This window comes from Dromiciops gliroides, chromosome 3 (assembly GCF_019393635.1).
Source record: "Dromiciops gliroides isolate mDroGli1 chromosome 3, mDroGli1.pri, whole genome shotgun sequence".
NCBI classification, from domain to species: domain Eukaryota; kingdom Metazoa; phylum Chordata; class Mammalia; order Microbiotheria; family Microbiotheriidae; genus Dromiciops; species Dromiciops gliroides.
The window spans coordinates 648,515,058-648,530,344 of NC_057863.1; the positions used below are offsets into that span (position 1 = coordinate 648,515,058).

The window sequence follows — 15,287 nt, forward strand, 5'->3', positions numbered from 1 at the left end:
AAGTATCTCTTATTGTCATACTAGAAAGAGAATTCATGTACAAGATGATGTGTTTACTTGCTCAAAGATGATTATGTAATAATGTCTAATACTATCAGCTATTTATATTCATTTATCGTTTATATGTCATTATACTCTGGGTATGGTTTGGAATTATTGTATATATTACCAGTATATCCTCAGTTATGCAGCATAACATGCATTTTTACCATCATACTGTCTTTGGTGAAATTAATATGAGTTTTATGAATTATGGAAACTTACCATTTTAGAGACTAACTTCTCTTACAGTGAGCTTGATGCAGGCCCTGGAGAGAATATTTGTCCAACAGGAGGAGAGATGGATACACTTAATAATTCCATGGTTTGCTTATGATGGTGACTATATAGACCACAATTGCTGGACATAGTCCAGTTTCTCCAACACATGCACCTAGTTTAACTTTGTTTTCTTTTTCTTTCACTCAGTCTGATGGCATGGTCAGAAACCATTCACCTGTGGCCTAGCACAATTGCCAGATGTCCCGGAACCATGAAATGTGGTATGGTAACCTTTCCATAACATTTTCAGGTGTCATGGCCACATTAATAAATTTGGCCTTGATCCAGACACATTGTGGTAAGAAGTGTTATAGATTTCATAACTACCTCAACCCCGTATTATATAAAGGAGGGGAATGTAATATAATGTGATATATAGATAGATAGATATAGATATAGATATATATAGTTTGAGTATGAGTTATATTTTGAAGAACTCTCAGTATTTGATTTGATCATTGACAATGTTATGCTAAGGGTTAGTAAAAATCCAGAAGTTCAACAGCTAAAGAAATGAGTCCAGAGACAACCAGAGTCCAGATCAGAGTCTAGTTTTTTCTGATGACCACTATAAGAAGACAAGATCTCAGAGACTTTAAATGAAGAGTTTTGTTTTGTTGGTTTTTTTTTACCTTCTGTTGTTATGTTCACCATCTGTAAATTGTACTCTCTGCAGAGGCCCCCCCCCTCTGCAGGCCAGTGTCAAAGTTCCGGTTCATGAGGGACCATCCCTCTGAACAAAACGTTGGTCTTTCCATTTTCTATGTTGTTTTTAACATATTGTTTCCTAGCAAAGGGTATTACATTCTGTTATTTTTGGCTGTTTCATCAAGAAAACCATAAGTTTTCCAAAGAAATCAAGGGGGGATGTGGTAAAAAATTATTTGTGGTAAAAATTATTATTGGAGTTTTAGCTGACTCATTTGGGAGGGGCCACACCTGGCCCACCCTGAAGTTACATATGCTACTGAGGTAAGAAGGAGAACTCTCCATGGGTAATTTTTAAAGGACCTCCCCTTTTGGGGGAGGAAAGATTGAACACTCCCTGAAGGGAAGCAGAGGCTCTTCCAGAATGCAAACTCTGTCTCTCTGGCTTCTCCCCTTCCAGTGGTGCTAGCAACTGCACACTTTCCAGGTTTTGGTGAGTGAACACAGAGAACCCTAAATTCCTTTGAATTAGCTTAATTGGAAAAGATCTGGGGATTGTATGGGCTAAGTTTAGAGTTAAGAGTATTTATCTGTATTTCTTTTTCCTATTTCCTTGACTTTGGTTTTTATTAGTTTCATCTTTGTTGTTTAATTAATTCCCAAGTAATAAAATCTGATCCTTCTGTGAATTATAGCTGTAAGGCTCCTTTCTTATTGGCCTGGGAGAAATATCTAGGGGAGGGTGAACTTAAAGTTGCCTCATATTTCCAGGACCCCAATATTTAGGCGAGTCACCCAATGAATGTTCTATATATCAAACTTTGGCCCTTAAACTTGGATAAGAAAGACAGAAAAATATGGAAGATTCAACATATTGAAGCACTTGGGGAGAAACAGATTATGTACCTAAACATTCCACAGGGTGCCTTGGCTTCTAAGCAGCTCAGGCACACTGAGCTCTAGCTACTTTCATTCCTCTTAACTTTCTCTAAGAGATCTGGGTGTCCCTGGGGCCCTGGAAGTATTCCCTCTTCCCAAATCCAGCCTTTTTATTTCTCCCCCAGCTGTATTTTTACATTGATCCAGATGTCTCAACTTTCTCCCCTGAGAGATGCCTCTGAAACCTCCTTTACAAAGGGGAATAGAAAGGCTGTCCCAACATCCCCAGGGACTTTCTTCTCTTCCTTAGGCTTGAGGGTTCTTCAAGGGCTCAATCTTGTCATAAACATCTGCTGTGATGATATTCAGTGCCTGGGGATAGAAAGAAGAGACCTCACTGGCATCTAGAATAGTGGCTGGCAGTAGGAGGTCTCTTCCCTTTTCAAACCCTATCCCCATGTCCCTCCATCCTGGCCAGGTTCCTGTGTCCTCCCTCATGAGAAATAAGAAGTTCATCCTCAACCAGTGTTTTTACATTTGGCTTGGTCCCTGAGTGAGGCCTGGTCTCCCCTTGTGCACATACCTGATAAGGGCTCTCAGATGGGAGTTCAGGAAAAGCAGGGGAGGAGCCCAGGCCCTGTGGAAGGGGAAACAAGAGTTAGTAAGAGCCTCCAAAAGACAGAGTTGGAAAGGAATTTATGACAGAGAATGCTTGTTCTAGAAGGAAGCCTATGACATGTGACAATCAGCAAAGGTCTTAGAGATCTCATAGTTGTATATCCTCCTAGTTAGAAGGGACTTAAAAGAACATCTAGTGTGATAAACTCTAACACAAATGTCATCTACGACTAATATGACAAGTGGTCATCCAGACTCCCAGTGTGGAGCATGACACCATGTCATAGGTAGCCTATTCCACATTGCATCCATTCACCAAGAACTTAGCACCTACTATGTGCCAGACATTGTGCCATAAATTCTGGAAAGACTTACTCTATTCTTGCCTGGAACTCCTGCTATAAGAGTCTCTCTGTCCTGAGTGGTGATTACTTCTTCAGGTACCCACTACCCAAGCCTTGATCTGTAACCATGAGTCACTTCCTTCCCAGACTGCTTGTCGCCAGTTGCCAGGATTGATCCACAAAACAAATCCACCAGGACTTGACCCTTTTACTCCTGGAACTTCCAACTTGGAGTTGCTCACCCTAACATTCCCTTCCTTCCTGCTTTCTAGTTCTAGAACCATCATCAACTCTGCCCTGACTTCTGATTCCCTTTGCCAGCCTTGTAGTTTCCTAAAGAAAATAATTATTACCAATGGGATTGTGGGGTCACTGAGTGACCCTACCCCCACACAGTAACTCTGGCTGGTTTCTCAGAGCCAGCCCCAAAGGTGCATTAAAGATCAGACTAACTCTGTAGAAACAACAGAAACCACACCTGTCAGGAAGCCTTTTTTCTGAACAGAAAAGTTCAGACGGTCAATCTTTCACTGTAACCTGGGATCAGCATGGTACCACTCGTTTTGATATGAACCACTCTCAGGTCTAGTCAACCAATGGAATTGAATGATGCTAAGCACTTTGCTTTGAGCCGTGTGAAAGAGCCACATCTTCTCCCCAAGAAATTTCCCTCCTTTGCATATGGGAACCCTGGGTGAACCAGCCATGGGTTCTCTTCCCTCTCTCTTTCTAGGTAATGTAGGACCTCTGAATTCTACTTTGGAGCCATGTGCTCTCTCTCTCTCTCTCTCTCTCTCTCTATCTGTCTTTATGATGCTGGGGATTTTCAGCTAATGTTAAATGCAGTGAACTCTTTATTAACATTTAATATGATTTATTAAGTGTTTTCTGCTGAAACTGGTGCAATAGCCTTTAATTTATAAGTACCAATATATTGGAAACCCCAATTAAGTTCCCCAATAACTTAGAACAGGGACAGGCTTCCCCCCAATATTTCAAATGACACAAGGGGAATTTCCCTGAATTTAAATATAATCAAGTGCTTGTCACATATTAAGCATTGAATATGATTTGGATATGCATCTTTCACTTCACAAATGACTTTTCCTCCTTCATTCCTTTAATTGATGGGATGAATAGAGAAGAATGAGAAGGTCTTGAATTCATAGAGGTTGTACTCTAGGCAGAGGAAGCCATTCCTAAATAGACAATCAGATTCCAAACATTTGCAGAAGGATGGGCATGGGTGGGACACTGGCAACAGGAAGGATCAGGGCAGGCTCCTGTTGGGGCTGGCCCTTGAGCTGAACTAGGCCGGAGGGTCAGGATTCCAGATCTCCACAAAGGGTCCCCCTTCCCTGACAGACACCACAAAGTCCTGGAAGTGATAGAAGGAAACCTTCTGTCCTTACCTGTGCAGGCAGAGCTGAGCCTTTGGGACAAACACTATTTTCATACATGGTGGCATCCTCACCTGGAGAGACAGAAACTCAGACAGGAAATTCCTTGGTGTATCTTAAGCCTGAATTCCAGGTCGGACTGACTCCTCCTCCTTCCCACCCCTACTCACTCAGCAAACAGATGAAGAGGACACAGGAGAATTTCTTCCTCCCACCTCCCCACAGATTCAGTCAAGAAGGCATACAAAGAAAAGCAGAAGACAATCCCTGCCCTCAAGGAGATTATAGTCTAAAGGATGAGATCACTTGCACACTGTGTACAAAAAAGATCTAGACAGGATACACCAAAGAGGTAATCAATAGAGGGAAGGCACCAGAGTTAAGTGGAATCAGGAAAGGTTTCTTGAGGGGGAAACACTAGCTAGAACTCAAAGGAAGCCAGGAAATCTGGACGTGAAGAGGATGGATAATGTTCCAGGCACTGGGAATAGGCAGAGAAAATGCCCAGTGAAGAATCCCCTGGGTCTTTGTCATGTAGGGTTATGGGGTTCTGTGGCTTTAAGATGTCATGATGGGATGTGCATTGTCACATCTGATCAGACTTCAAGGTCTTTGGTTCTAAGACCTGACCTTCTAGAGTCTGGCTCTGCCTGGGCCCTTTGTTGTCATCCCCACTCATCTCTGAAGCTGCCTTGCTGGAGAGAACAGAGGCTCAGTGAGGGAGAGGAAGGTATCCTTTTAATCACAACCCCTGGCTCTGGTGACTGATCAAGGCCAGGAGGTGACCCAGAGGTGCTGAAAGCTGTGCCATGGGCAGGGCCACTCTGTGAGGTTCCTCCATTCTGGAAGGGCTTCTGTCCCTGAGTATGGGGAGGCTCATCCTCAGCAGGTAGGCCATTTGGGGAGGACTCCTGTGGGATTGGCAGCCCGTGGGGGATGGGAAAAAATGCACAATGTTTCTGATGTTGTGTTGAAAGCCATCTTGCCTTGGAGCCTAGCTATAGAGGTGGAAGGGCCCATTGAGGCAGCTGCTCCAGCCCTACACTAAGGAGGGAATTGTGACATAAGTGTATTGTCCCAGGGACACTCATGCTAAGTACAGAGTCAGAATGTGAGCAGAGGAGCAGAAAAGGGGGTGGAGAATGTTGAGAGTCTCCATCCCCAGGCCCTGCACAAATAGTAACTTAGCTCTTAGTCCTCTAAGTCTTTGGGGCTGTGACAGTGCCTGGTGAGTACATGTTTTAATAAATACTGTTTAAAATGAATTGAATGGAGGAGGATTTTCAGTGTCACATTGTATGAGGCTTCATGGTTTTCCTAGCAAAGAAAATCAATGGAATTTGCCATCCTTAGAAAGACAGCACCCAGGTTCTCCTTAAAATAAAGAAGGAAGATGGTGGTTGGAACCCAATCTCTGAAGACCACCATTAGGTTCTAGTTTCATTGTTTGGTGCTTTTACTCACCATGTTTGTGTGCTGAATGGTTCTTCTCTGAAAGGTGGTGTTTGCTGGCCCTTAAGAAAGAAGAGACATGTGGAACTGTTTCCCAATCAAAGTAATAGAGTTCCCCAAGCTGGAAGGGATGATTGGAGTAGAATTAAAGCTTGTCTTTGAATACCCTCAGGATTCATGTCTTAACCCTAAGTACAACCTCCTCATTTTACTTTCTTCACCATTAGGTACCATTAGTCTTCTACTCCCCTTGTCCGTGGAGTCTGGATCTGCCTCCGTGGCCTCTTCCTCCACTTGATTTCTCACTAGGTTGTGAGTAGCAAACTCTCTTTTTTCACCATGTGTCTCCTACCCTCCATTCCTTCCGTACCTTCTTGGACCTGCATTTCCTTGGTTTGGGTTTGAGAGAAATGGTTAATTCTCGTTACTTAAGCAGTGGGTAAATGAACAGCTGTTACTAAGAGGCAATCAAAGGTGAGGGATGGGGGAGAGTGAAAGCCCAGAGAAGGAGGCCATGCAAGGCAATTATTGCTGAAAGGTAAGACTTTGGGAAACAGAGGTAGACTAAGTTTAGAAGAGGGTAGGGGGTGCAGAAGACCTTGCTGGAACCTCTCCCCTATTTAGCGAGATGGACTAGGAGGAAGGACAACCACAGGAACCACATTTTACCTTCCAGTCTTCCTGAAGAGCAGGAAATAGAGGAGGGTCTGGATGAGAGCCTGTCCAGCCAGGACTCCAATCACAATGACAGCAATGGCCCCTCCAGAGAGTGAGGAGCCATAACCTTTTCCTGGAGATGTGTCTGTTGTGGACAAGAAGAGAACAAGAACCGTGAGTGTTTTTTGGGGGTCTCCAACATGAAGTGCCTGGCACTGGTGCACAGAACCTGGCATTCCTTGTGTATTCTAGAAATGCTTGCTAATCAATGAAGTGGACTTAGCCCTTGTTCCTGAGGGCCTGGGCATCCCTTTGGCAAGGTCACATTGTAGCATATCTGACAAATAATTGGGGACACCTGAATATTGAGCAAACGCATCAAAGTCTACATACGAATCTCTTAATTCATGATTTTCTTCTTACCATTCTCTATTTCAGCAGATGGCAGAATCCACCTCTCAGTCATCTAGGTTCAAATCTGAAAATATCTTTGACCTTTTTTCTCCTTCAAACCTCACATTTGACAAATCAATATCCATAATGTTATGGTTATTTGCATTGATTCTATTGGGAGAGCATATCTCTCATCTACCTGTCCTCTCAGCTTCTCTTCCAACCCCCCTCCCTTAACTCTTCCAAATTTTGGCAGTAGTTTTCCAACCATTATTCTTGTTTCTGTTCTCTTACCTCTCTGATTCATCCTTCATACCACTGTCCCCTTCTACTTCTCCTCATATACCATCCTAATTATGTCACTTTATCTTTGAAAACCTTCAAATCATCCCTGAAATGCAGTGCACTGAAACAGATAGAGTTCTGAGTTTGAAACCTGGAGACCTGGATTAGAATCCTGACCCTGTCTCTTGCTACTTTTGGGATGTTGGACAAGTTCCTTCTCTTCCCTGGATGTCAATTTCCCAATCTATAAAATGATGCATTGTAGGCTAGATGATCAAACTCATCCCAGATTTAAATCCTGTGATCTTACCTTTATGTCCATCCCCACTAAACTGGCCAGACTTATGCCCTCATCTGTATCCATCTGATTTTTTCGACAGCCTCCTTTCTGTTTTTTCTGCCTCTAAACTTTATTCCAATCCATGTCCTTGATCTTTGTATGTCATGTGCTCTATGTATTGTCATTGATGAACTTTAGGTTTCCCAGATTTTTACACATCCATGTTATTTGAACCAAGTCACAAATGGAGGAGAGATGTGACAATGGCCACATCAAACAAAACTCTGAGCCTTGAGAGTCAGTTTCAATCCTACTGGTCTGCCCAGTATTGGTGAATTTTACACCAAGCAGATATGATTCTGATCATTTCCTCTTCTTACTGCTAATTAGGCTTCAAATGACTCCTTTTATCTACTTAATTATCTTTGGTGTTCTGAGGCACTCACTCAATACCCTTAAGAACAATGAGGCAGCCTTACTGCTTCTAATCTTTCTCTTGGACAGCCTTGTCTGCTCAGGCTGCACTGGTCTATATTCTAGAGTCTTGCATTGCACTTTCCCAGCTCTGAATCTTGGTTCAGGTTATTTCTCCAAAGAAATAGAATATTCTCCCTTGTCTCCCTAGGACTGTTATAGTTTCCCCCTCCCATTCCTTTAAGAAACAGCTCAAGTGCTAGCTCTTCTATGACATCAGTCTTAATTTCTGCCCACCCTCTCTCCGCACCAAGGAGAATGGACTTTCTCCCCAGGTTTCCTATTGCACTTTATTTTGTAGCCAGAGTTTAAGTATGCATATCATGTAATGTTGTGTACCAATTACCTGTGTTGGGCTCTGATCCTTTTACTAGATTGTAAGGGCCTTGAAATTAAGAATGGAGTCTTAGCTAAACCTTGTTTCTCCTTCAGTGATTGGTATAGTGCTCTGCACAGGGTCTGCCCCTACATGTTTGTTGAATGATCAATGAATTTTACTGTACATGACAGGTTCTAAGATGACTATAGGAGACAGAAAGGTTGTTTTCCATTTTTACCAACTAGAAAATTGCAGTAAATGGACTGACATTCACTATAAATTTTACTACAGTCCTTAGAATCAGGTTATTTCTTTCCATGTCCTCTCCCAATTCACCATGAAAAACTGCCCTCCTTCATGGACCTGATTTCCTCCTCCTGGCTTCATATCCTTGTCCAAACCAAGCAACTTCTCTGAGGGAAGGGAGGAGGGAGAGACCACTTACCGACCACCCTGATTGTGACATCCTTAGAAATTGTTAAGTTGGTCACATCGTTCTTTGCCAATCAGGCATACTTTCCAGAATCTTCCCAAGATACACTTTTAATGACATAGGTGTTACCAAGGAAGTCAGAGTTCATGGTGCTATTGCCTTGCCATTCATACAGGGCAGGTGGGTAAGACTCAACATGATATGCTAAGATCAGTGGATATTTGAATCTGATCTCAATCTCCCTACTCTCAGGGCTTGGAAGAATCACAATGTGGTCTGGTCCATCTGTGTAAAGAAGGAAGGGAAATGAGTTGTGAGTCACTGTTGGGAAAAGGGTAAGAGTGGGAGAAGACTCAGAGTCACTCACAGTTCACAGTCAGGGTGAGGGAGTCACTCGTATGGGCACAGATTAGCTTCCAGATTTCACATTGATAGGACCCAGCATCCTCCCTCTTCACACTCTTGATGGTGAGGGTCTGGTTATTCTTAGACAAATGTCTCCTCTCACTGAGTGACAGGCGCTGGTTATTGAAGAACACAGAATGTTCATCCCCTCATTTTCTGGGCTACATGTGAACACCACAGTGCCATTCTCTATGATGTTGGTACTGCTGGCAGTGATGTTAGGTTTGGCTGGTGTTTTTGAGGAGAGAAAAAGAAGAGAGATATGTGAGAGTGACTGGATTGTTACTTTGCCAGGTCATGCCTGCACTGCAAAAACACCAAAATCCTAGTGCAAATACTTCCATTACTGACATAAAGTAATGACCCTGTCACCATGGGGAGGGATGTGTCCCCTGGTTCTATGGTTGTGATGGTAAGTAAGGTGAGCAGGAAATGTAGGGGATGGAGTGGGGTCCTGGATTATCCCATCCTCTATAGATTTCCTGGGATATGCACAGTGTAGTGAGTCAGGTGGGTATGGGAGTAGGGAATAAGCATTTATGAAGTGCTTACTACATGCCTGGCACATGGTTGGTACTAGAGAAATGTTATTATTATCCTCATTGTTATGATCGTTGTTATTGGCATGAAGTATCTTAAATAATATGTTATCCAATGTTATCTTCTCAACAACCCTGGGAAGTTGAGGGTATAATTCTTTCATTTTTCCAGTTTAGCAAACTGAAGCAGGACAGCTCTAGCTATTAGGGAGTTTTCCATGGAAGCACAGAATGTACAGTTGTATGGGACATTATAGGCCATTCACTATTCTCCATATCTGTTTGCCTCTGTGCTCTTGGTTCTGCCCTCTGAGGTCACATGGAACAGTCCAGCAAATTGCTATCATATATCTCCCCCAAGCCTTCTCTTCTCCAGGGTAAAGTTCTCAGTTCCCTCAGCTTACCCACAGATCATATGGACAGCAGACCCTTCACCAACCTGGTTGCCTTACTCTGGACACTCTCCAGTATACTCATGTCTGTTGTAAACTTTGTCTTCTATAAACCAATCCAATTCTCTGGGTGCCATTGGACAGTCCTGAAGGACTGTTATCCCCTTACCTTTGGAAGTGAACATGGTTCAATTGCATTAGGTTTGTTGGCTGCCTTTTTCTCCCTTTGACCCATGTATTAAGTTTGCAGTCCATTCAGACCCCCCAGGTCTTGTCAGATGAACAGCTTTCTCACCAGTGGATTCTGGATTTTTATGATGATCTCATCTTTCATGGGAGCTAGGTCTCTAGGTAATTTACCATTGCATCCAAAAGTCAGGTGTCCTGCCTGACCCCAATCTCCCCTTCTTTTAGCCAACCACCCCTACTTTCTTTAATGGTTTTCCTATTTCTTGGTGACTAGCAATTTCCCCTTTTGTACACATGCTTATTTATGCCTTGGACTTTTTGTACCCAATGGCAGGATCTGACATTGATCTCAAATAATTTTCATTTGATCTCAGCCAGGGTCACCTCCACACCTTGATGGGGATATTGGTGAAGGCTTGAGAGGAATGGCTAGGGAAAAGCCATGGGGACCTGGTGCTCAGAGAGTGAAACATTACCTTAGGTCCAAAGGAAAACATGCAAAGCAAGAGATTGGGAATAGGTCACTTAGCAGCTGCGTGCAGAAGTCCTGGTTGAAGTCCAGGGGTTACTAACCCACAAGAGCATCTCCTGTGCCTAGGCCTGTGTCTTGCCAATGGGGTAGATCATACCCATTTACGTAATGTTTTTTAATTCCCTGGTCTGTGCTGTCTCCTTTCGCTAGGGGTTTCCTCTCCTACAACACAAGATGTCTTGTTACACAATGAAGCAAAGCTAAGCAGGACTGACTTTCCCTGAGCCTCCATGGCCTGTGGAGGTCCCAGATACCAGCTTTTCCTTATCCCTGCATTCTCTGTAGTTGGCAGGTCAGCCTTGCCCCTAGTAAAGCTCTGTGACCCTGAGTAATCCCTGCCTCAGTCTCCTCTGTGAACTGAGAGGACTGCACTAAAGCGTATCTGAGGTCCTATTCCAGGGTTAAGTGGAGGATTCCATCATCCCTGCATGACTGGGTTTCTCTACCTTTCTTTGTGCCCCTCCAATACCCCCTCAAACCAATGTGAAAATAATGGGAATTGGGGTATATTTGGTAATGTCTCTACTCTCCTCGAGGATCTTCAGGGGCTCACTATTACCTCCTTCCTCAGAGCCAAAGTCCTTTAACTGATATAAAGTTCCCTTTACCCCCTTAGCTATCCTTCCTCTGCAGCCTTATCTCATCCCACTCCTTTCCACCCCTTTTATGTACTCTGCCACCCGGTCCATGCCCTGCCCCTTCAAACCCTGGATGACTGTTCATAGGGTTATAACAGATTCAGAGCTGGCAAGGACCTCAGAGATGCTTTGGCCTGCTGCCTCATCACTTCCCTTGTCTATGAGGCCCTTGGACAGATAGTCTGAGGAAGCGTTTGTACGCTTCTCAGAGTCCTGGTTTTAAACTCACAAAAGGAAATACAAAAAGGATTACAAAGGAAAGTGAAAAATAAAGTGAAAATACAATTGTAATTGTTCCCATCCAGGTTTCTGGGCCCCTTAAGCTCTGAGAACCCCTGATCCAGGGCAATGCCCTCCTTGTTAGATGAGGAAACTGAGGCCCCACATTGTGACTTGTCTTTGATCAGAGGGATGTGAGATCAAGGCCATTCTCTGCCACTGCCTCCTTCTGTACCAAGGGGCTGGTCACTGAAGGTGTGAGCCCGGGGCGGCTTCCTAAGAGGGGAAAGCAGCTTGACCTTGGTTCTGCAAGACCAGGATTTGCAGACAAGTTGGCAACCTGCACTGGTGCAGTGCCTGGGTCCCCCAGGGATTCCCTCTACCCAGGAAACCTCCAGTCTTGAACTGATCCCTTTTGTCCTCATGTTTACTCCACATAAATGTTTACATGTTTCCTCAGTAGAATGTGTACTTCCTGAGAGCAGAGATTTCTATTTTTGGCTTTTTACATCCCATACCCAGCCCAGTGACTTTGTACATAGTAGGTGCCTAATAAATGCTTGTGAATAACAGAAGGATGATTCTTGGTGTTTCCTCCCACAATATCCTCTGCCCAGGAGCTGAGGGACAGAAAGACCCCTGGGGACGACTGGCAGGGCCCTCCCTAAACCCTGGCTCCTGCCTCTCACCCTGTAGCCACTGAAAGCATCTGGCCACAGAAAGATGCCCAGGATGATTTCCAGAATGACACCCATGGGAAAAAGGCCAGGTGTCCTAGGCTGTCACCCACCCCCATAGCTATCCCAACCTCAGACCCTGAAATCTCCAGAGGCCTCTGGGATTCTTTGCTTCTGGGGCCCAGAGGTCACCTTGTCCAACCCAGGCCTGATGAGGGATCTGCACTGAAACACTCCTGGCAAATGGTCATCTAGTCTCTGCTTGAAGACTCCCAGAAGTCAGGAGGTCACTGTCTCCTGAGGTGAACTTCATGATAGGAGGCATATAGGGTGTCCGCAGCATGGAATGGTGGACATGGAGGTCAGCAAGGCCTGAATTCGAATCCTGCCTCATCTACTCACCAGCTGGGTGACTCTAGCCAAGTGTTCTCTCTCAGTTTTATTTTCTCCCTTTACAAATACATAGTGCCTACATCACAGGGCCTTTGAAAGAATCATGTGAAATATGCCCCACACAGCACTTTGGCCAGCATCAGGCCCTCTATAAATTGTAGGTCTTGTTAACCCATTCCCCAGTTGGAAAGCTCTCCCGGTTGGGAAAGTTGTCCCTATCTAGTGCCCCAAGTGACCCCTTTGCTCCCCACATGGTGTTAGTCTTCTCCTCATCCAGCTGAGACCTCAGCAGGAGCTGGGTCCCTCTGTCCCAATCTGTCCTTCAGGGAAGCCTGGGCCCCTCTGACTTGGCCTTTTCTCTAAAAAATGGAGGTAATACAGGTGTTCTCCCTCTGGGGTCCCTCTCCCAGCCCTGGAAACCTCAGGCTGAACAGGCATTCACATGGTCCTGGGAAACCTGGGCAGCCAGTCTTCTGACTCTTGGGGAGTGTGTAGTTTGGGTGTGAGCTCTGCTGGGCCCAGCTGGCAAGGGAGGGTCAGTGACTGTGCCCTCTCCCAACAAGGCACCTCCTGTCACATGGATTTTCAATGTCATTTGGCAAGTGAACTTCAGGAACAGGCTGCCTTCTTCAGGCCCAACTGAGGGGGCAGCTGCCATTCTGAGCTCCCGGGGGGCCTCCTACTTTCACAGTGTGGCCTGAGAAAGCTGAGAGGAAGAAGGAAGTTACCTCCCACAGACTCAATGCCCAGGGCCTCTGAGTTCTCCTGTGTTCTCTGGGACCCAAGACCAGGCTGCTCTGGGTTTGGGAGTTCTCACCTCCTTGGCCTACTTTTTGTGGGGGTGGGTCCTGTTCTGTACTCACCTGGTCCCTGGGTAAGGAGCTTAGGGCAGAGCTCTCAGCCTAGACAGAGGGAGAGTAGTGGGGTGAGGCATGGCCCAAGGGAAGGGCAGCACTTACCATACACTGTGAATTGTTCTCCTCCTGCTAATACCGTGCCACTGTTGGAAACAATAGCTACAATGTAGAAGCCAGTGTCATTGAGGGTGAGGTCAGGGATGAGCAGGGAGCCATTGGAGAACACCTTCTCCCTGATATCTGCTGGTCTCTGCTCTCCAGAAGAGATACGGTAGAGAGCAATCCAGTTGGAGGTCTTTGTTGCCTTTCTGTACCAATTATAGCTGAGAGCCTCCCCTGAGAACCTCCAGATGTCCAAGATAACTCTGCCACCCACTGTCCCATAGGGAGGACTTGCCACAACAGTGACAGGATCACCTTGATCAGACGATGCCTGGATCCAGCAGCTGAGGATGGAGGCTGAGAGGGGAGGAAGGAGGCAGAGGTCAGCAGGATCCCCCTGACCCCCTGACAGGCCCAAGGTAAGTGTGGGGGCTGCTAAGCCTGCCCCAGGGTCTGCTGGGGGCTCAGAGGGGGATGTTTGAAGGGGATTCATGTGCTTGTGCATCAGTGTCTGCAGAGCATCTGAGAGTTTGGTCCATGCCACATTTGATTATTCCTTCATGGTCTTGATGCCAATGTGGAAGGCAAGACACTGAAGGGAGAAATGAATCAATAAAATGTGGTTGAGGATAGAAATCAGATCCTAGTCCTGCAGAAACTTCGAGATCCCTGAACCAAATGCCCCAATTTAAAATTAAGGAAACTGAGGCCCAATTAAGGTAACACATGTACCGGATGTTAAATAAGAAATGGCAAAAGCAGCATTTGAATCCAGATCAAGATGTCTCACTAAGCACTGGATACATTTTAAAGCTGAAAGTTTGGCTTCAAAACAGTCCTTGGGGAAAGTGGTATTCCAGGTAAACATAAGCTAAGAGGGGGAAGTGACCAGTCCAAGGTCCCAAGCTAGTAACTATCAGAGCTGGGATCCACACCCAGGTCTCCTCTGACTGTAAAGATGCTGCATCTTATTCAGAGGTTGCACAACTCCAGGCCTGGATGTTGCCCTGACTCTCAGGGATGTGGACTAATAGCCTTGAGCTGCTACTTCTCCTCTGCCCCTGACTCAGCACAAACAGCCCTGGCCAGGGCAGCAGAGACTGTGTCTAGGACAGACCCCCTGGGACTGCTTTCCTTCCTCCTGGGCCTTGTCTTGATTCACTTGTCTCTGGGCCAGAATCCCCCAGGCTCCCTCTCCTGCCCTGGGCTCCAGCAGAGCTGGTGTCTCACCTGTGATCAGGAGCCTCTTCCAGGGGCTGTCCATCAGTCTGTGCTGCCCACTGTGTGTGACCACCTCTGTCCTTGCCAGGAATCTCTGCCTTCCCCTCCTGAGATGTTTCTTCCTTGTCTAGAGCCCAAGAGCAGCCCTTGGAAGTGTCCCTGCTGGGCTCCAGACCAAGGCTGTCCCTGCCTGCAGCCTAGAGCTGTGTCTGTTCTGCCTCCTCTGACTTTCTCCTCCCTCCCCTTTTCCTTCTCTTTCTTCTCCTTGCAACTGCTGCTGTGGTTTCCTGGCTCTCTCAGGGTGCCCCTCCCCTGCACAGATCCCTCCCACTGTCCCTGGACAAGTTAGTTTTGTCCCCAAGAGGAACATGGGTGACTCCACATTACCTACTATTGATTTCTATTTCAACCTGACCTTCCTTATTTGCCTCCCAGAATAGAGACTGTTTAGACCCTAGACTGAGCACAGAGAATGGTGGGCAGAGGCAATGGGCATTGACACCTATTCTGGGCTTCTAGGATGCAGCCTACTTAGCATATCTTTCCTATCAGGCCAGGGGAGAGTGCCCTCAAGGGTGTTAATGTGTCTTCTAGGAAGGTCAACCAGGAAGAGGAAATTG

At 45.6% G+C, this 15,287-nt stretch overlaps 1 protein-coding gene across 1 annotated transcript; it reads right to left on the minus strand.

The window, feature by feature from the left end:
• Positions 1 to 1,579: 1,579 nt before the first annotated feature.
• Positions 1,580 to 14,904, minus strand: LOC122748882 (putative pregnancy-specific beta-1-glycoprotein 7). The gene is made up of 7 exons (XM_043994915.1): positions 14,677 to 14,904; positions 13,447 to 13,803; positions 6,332 to 6,464; positions 5,675 to 5,724; positions 4,223 to 4,284; positions 2,432 to 2,485; positions 1,580 to 2,220 (listed from the first exon to the last, which is right to left on the minus strand). Exons 1-7 carry the CDS (start codon positions 14,708 to 14,710, stop codon positions 2,155 to 2,157), a joined length of 756 nt encoding a protein of 251 aa, XP_043850850.1. The 5' UTR covers positions 14,711 to 14,904; the 3' UTR covers positions 1,580 to 2,154.
• Between the last annotated feature and the right edge of the window lie 383 nt (positions 14,905 to 15,287).

Excerpts from the sequence above, each read along its gene's own strand:
- LOC122748882 (XM_043994915.1), bottom strand. The coding sequence starts at position 14,710 with ATGGACAGCCCCTGGAAGAGGCTCCTGATCACAG. Across the intron at positions 6,465-13,446 it reads AGAACAATTCACAGTGTATG|ACACATCTCCAGGAAAAGGT; the intron begins GTAAGTGCTGCC and ends TGTCCACAACAG. Across the intron at positions 2,486-4,222 it reads GCTCAGCTCTGCCTGCACAG|GGCCTGGGCTCCTCCCCTGC; the intron begins GTAAGGACAGAA and ends CCCCTTCCACAG.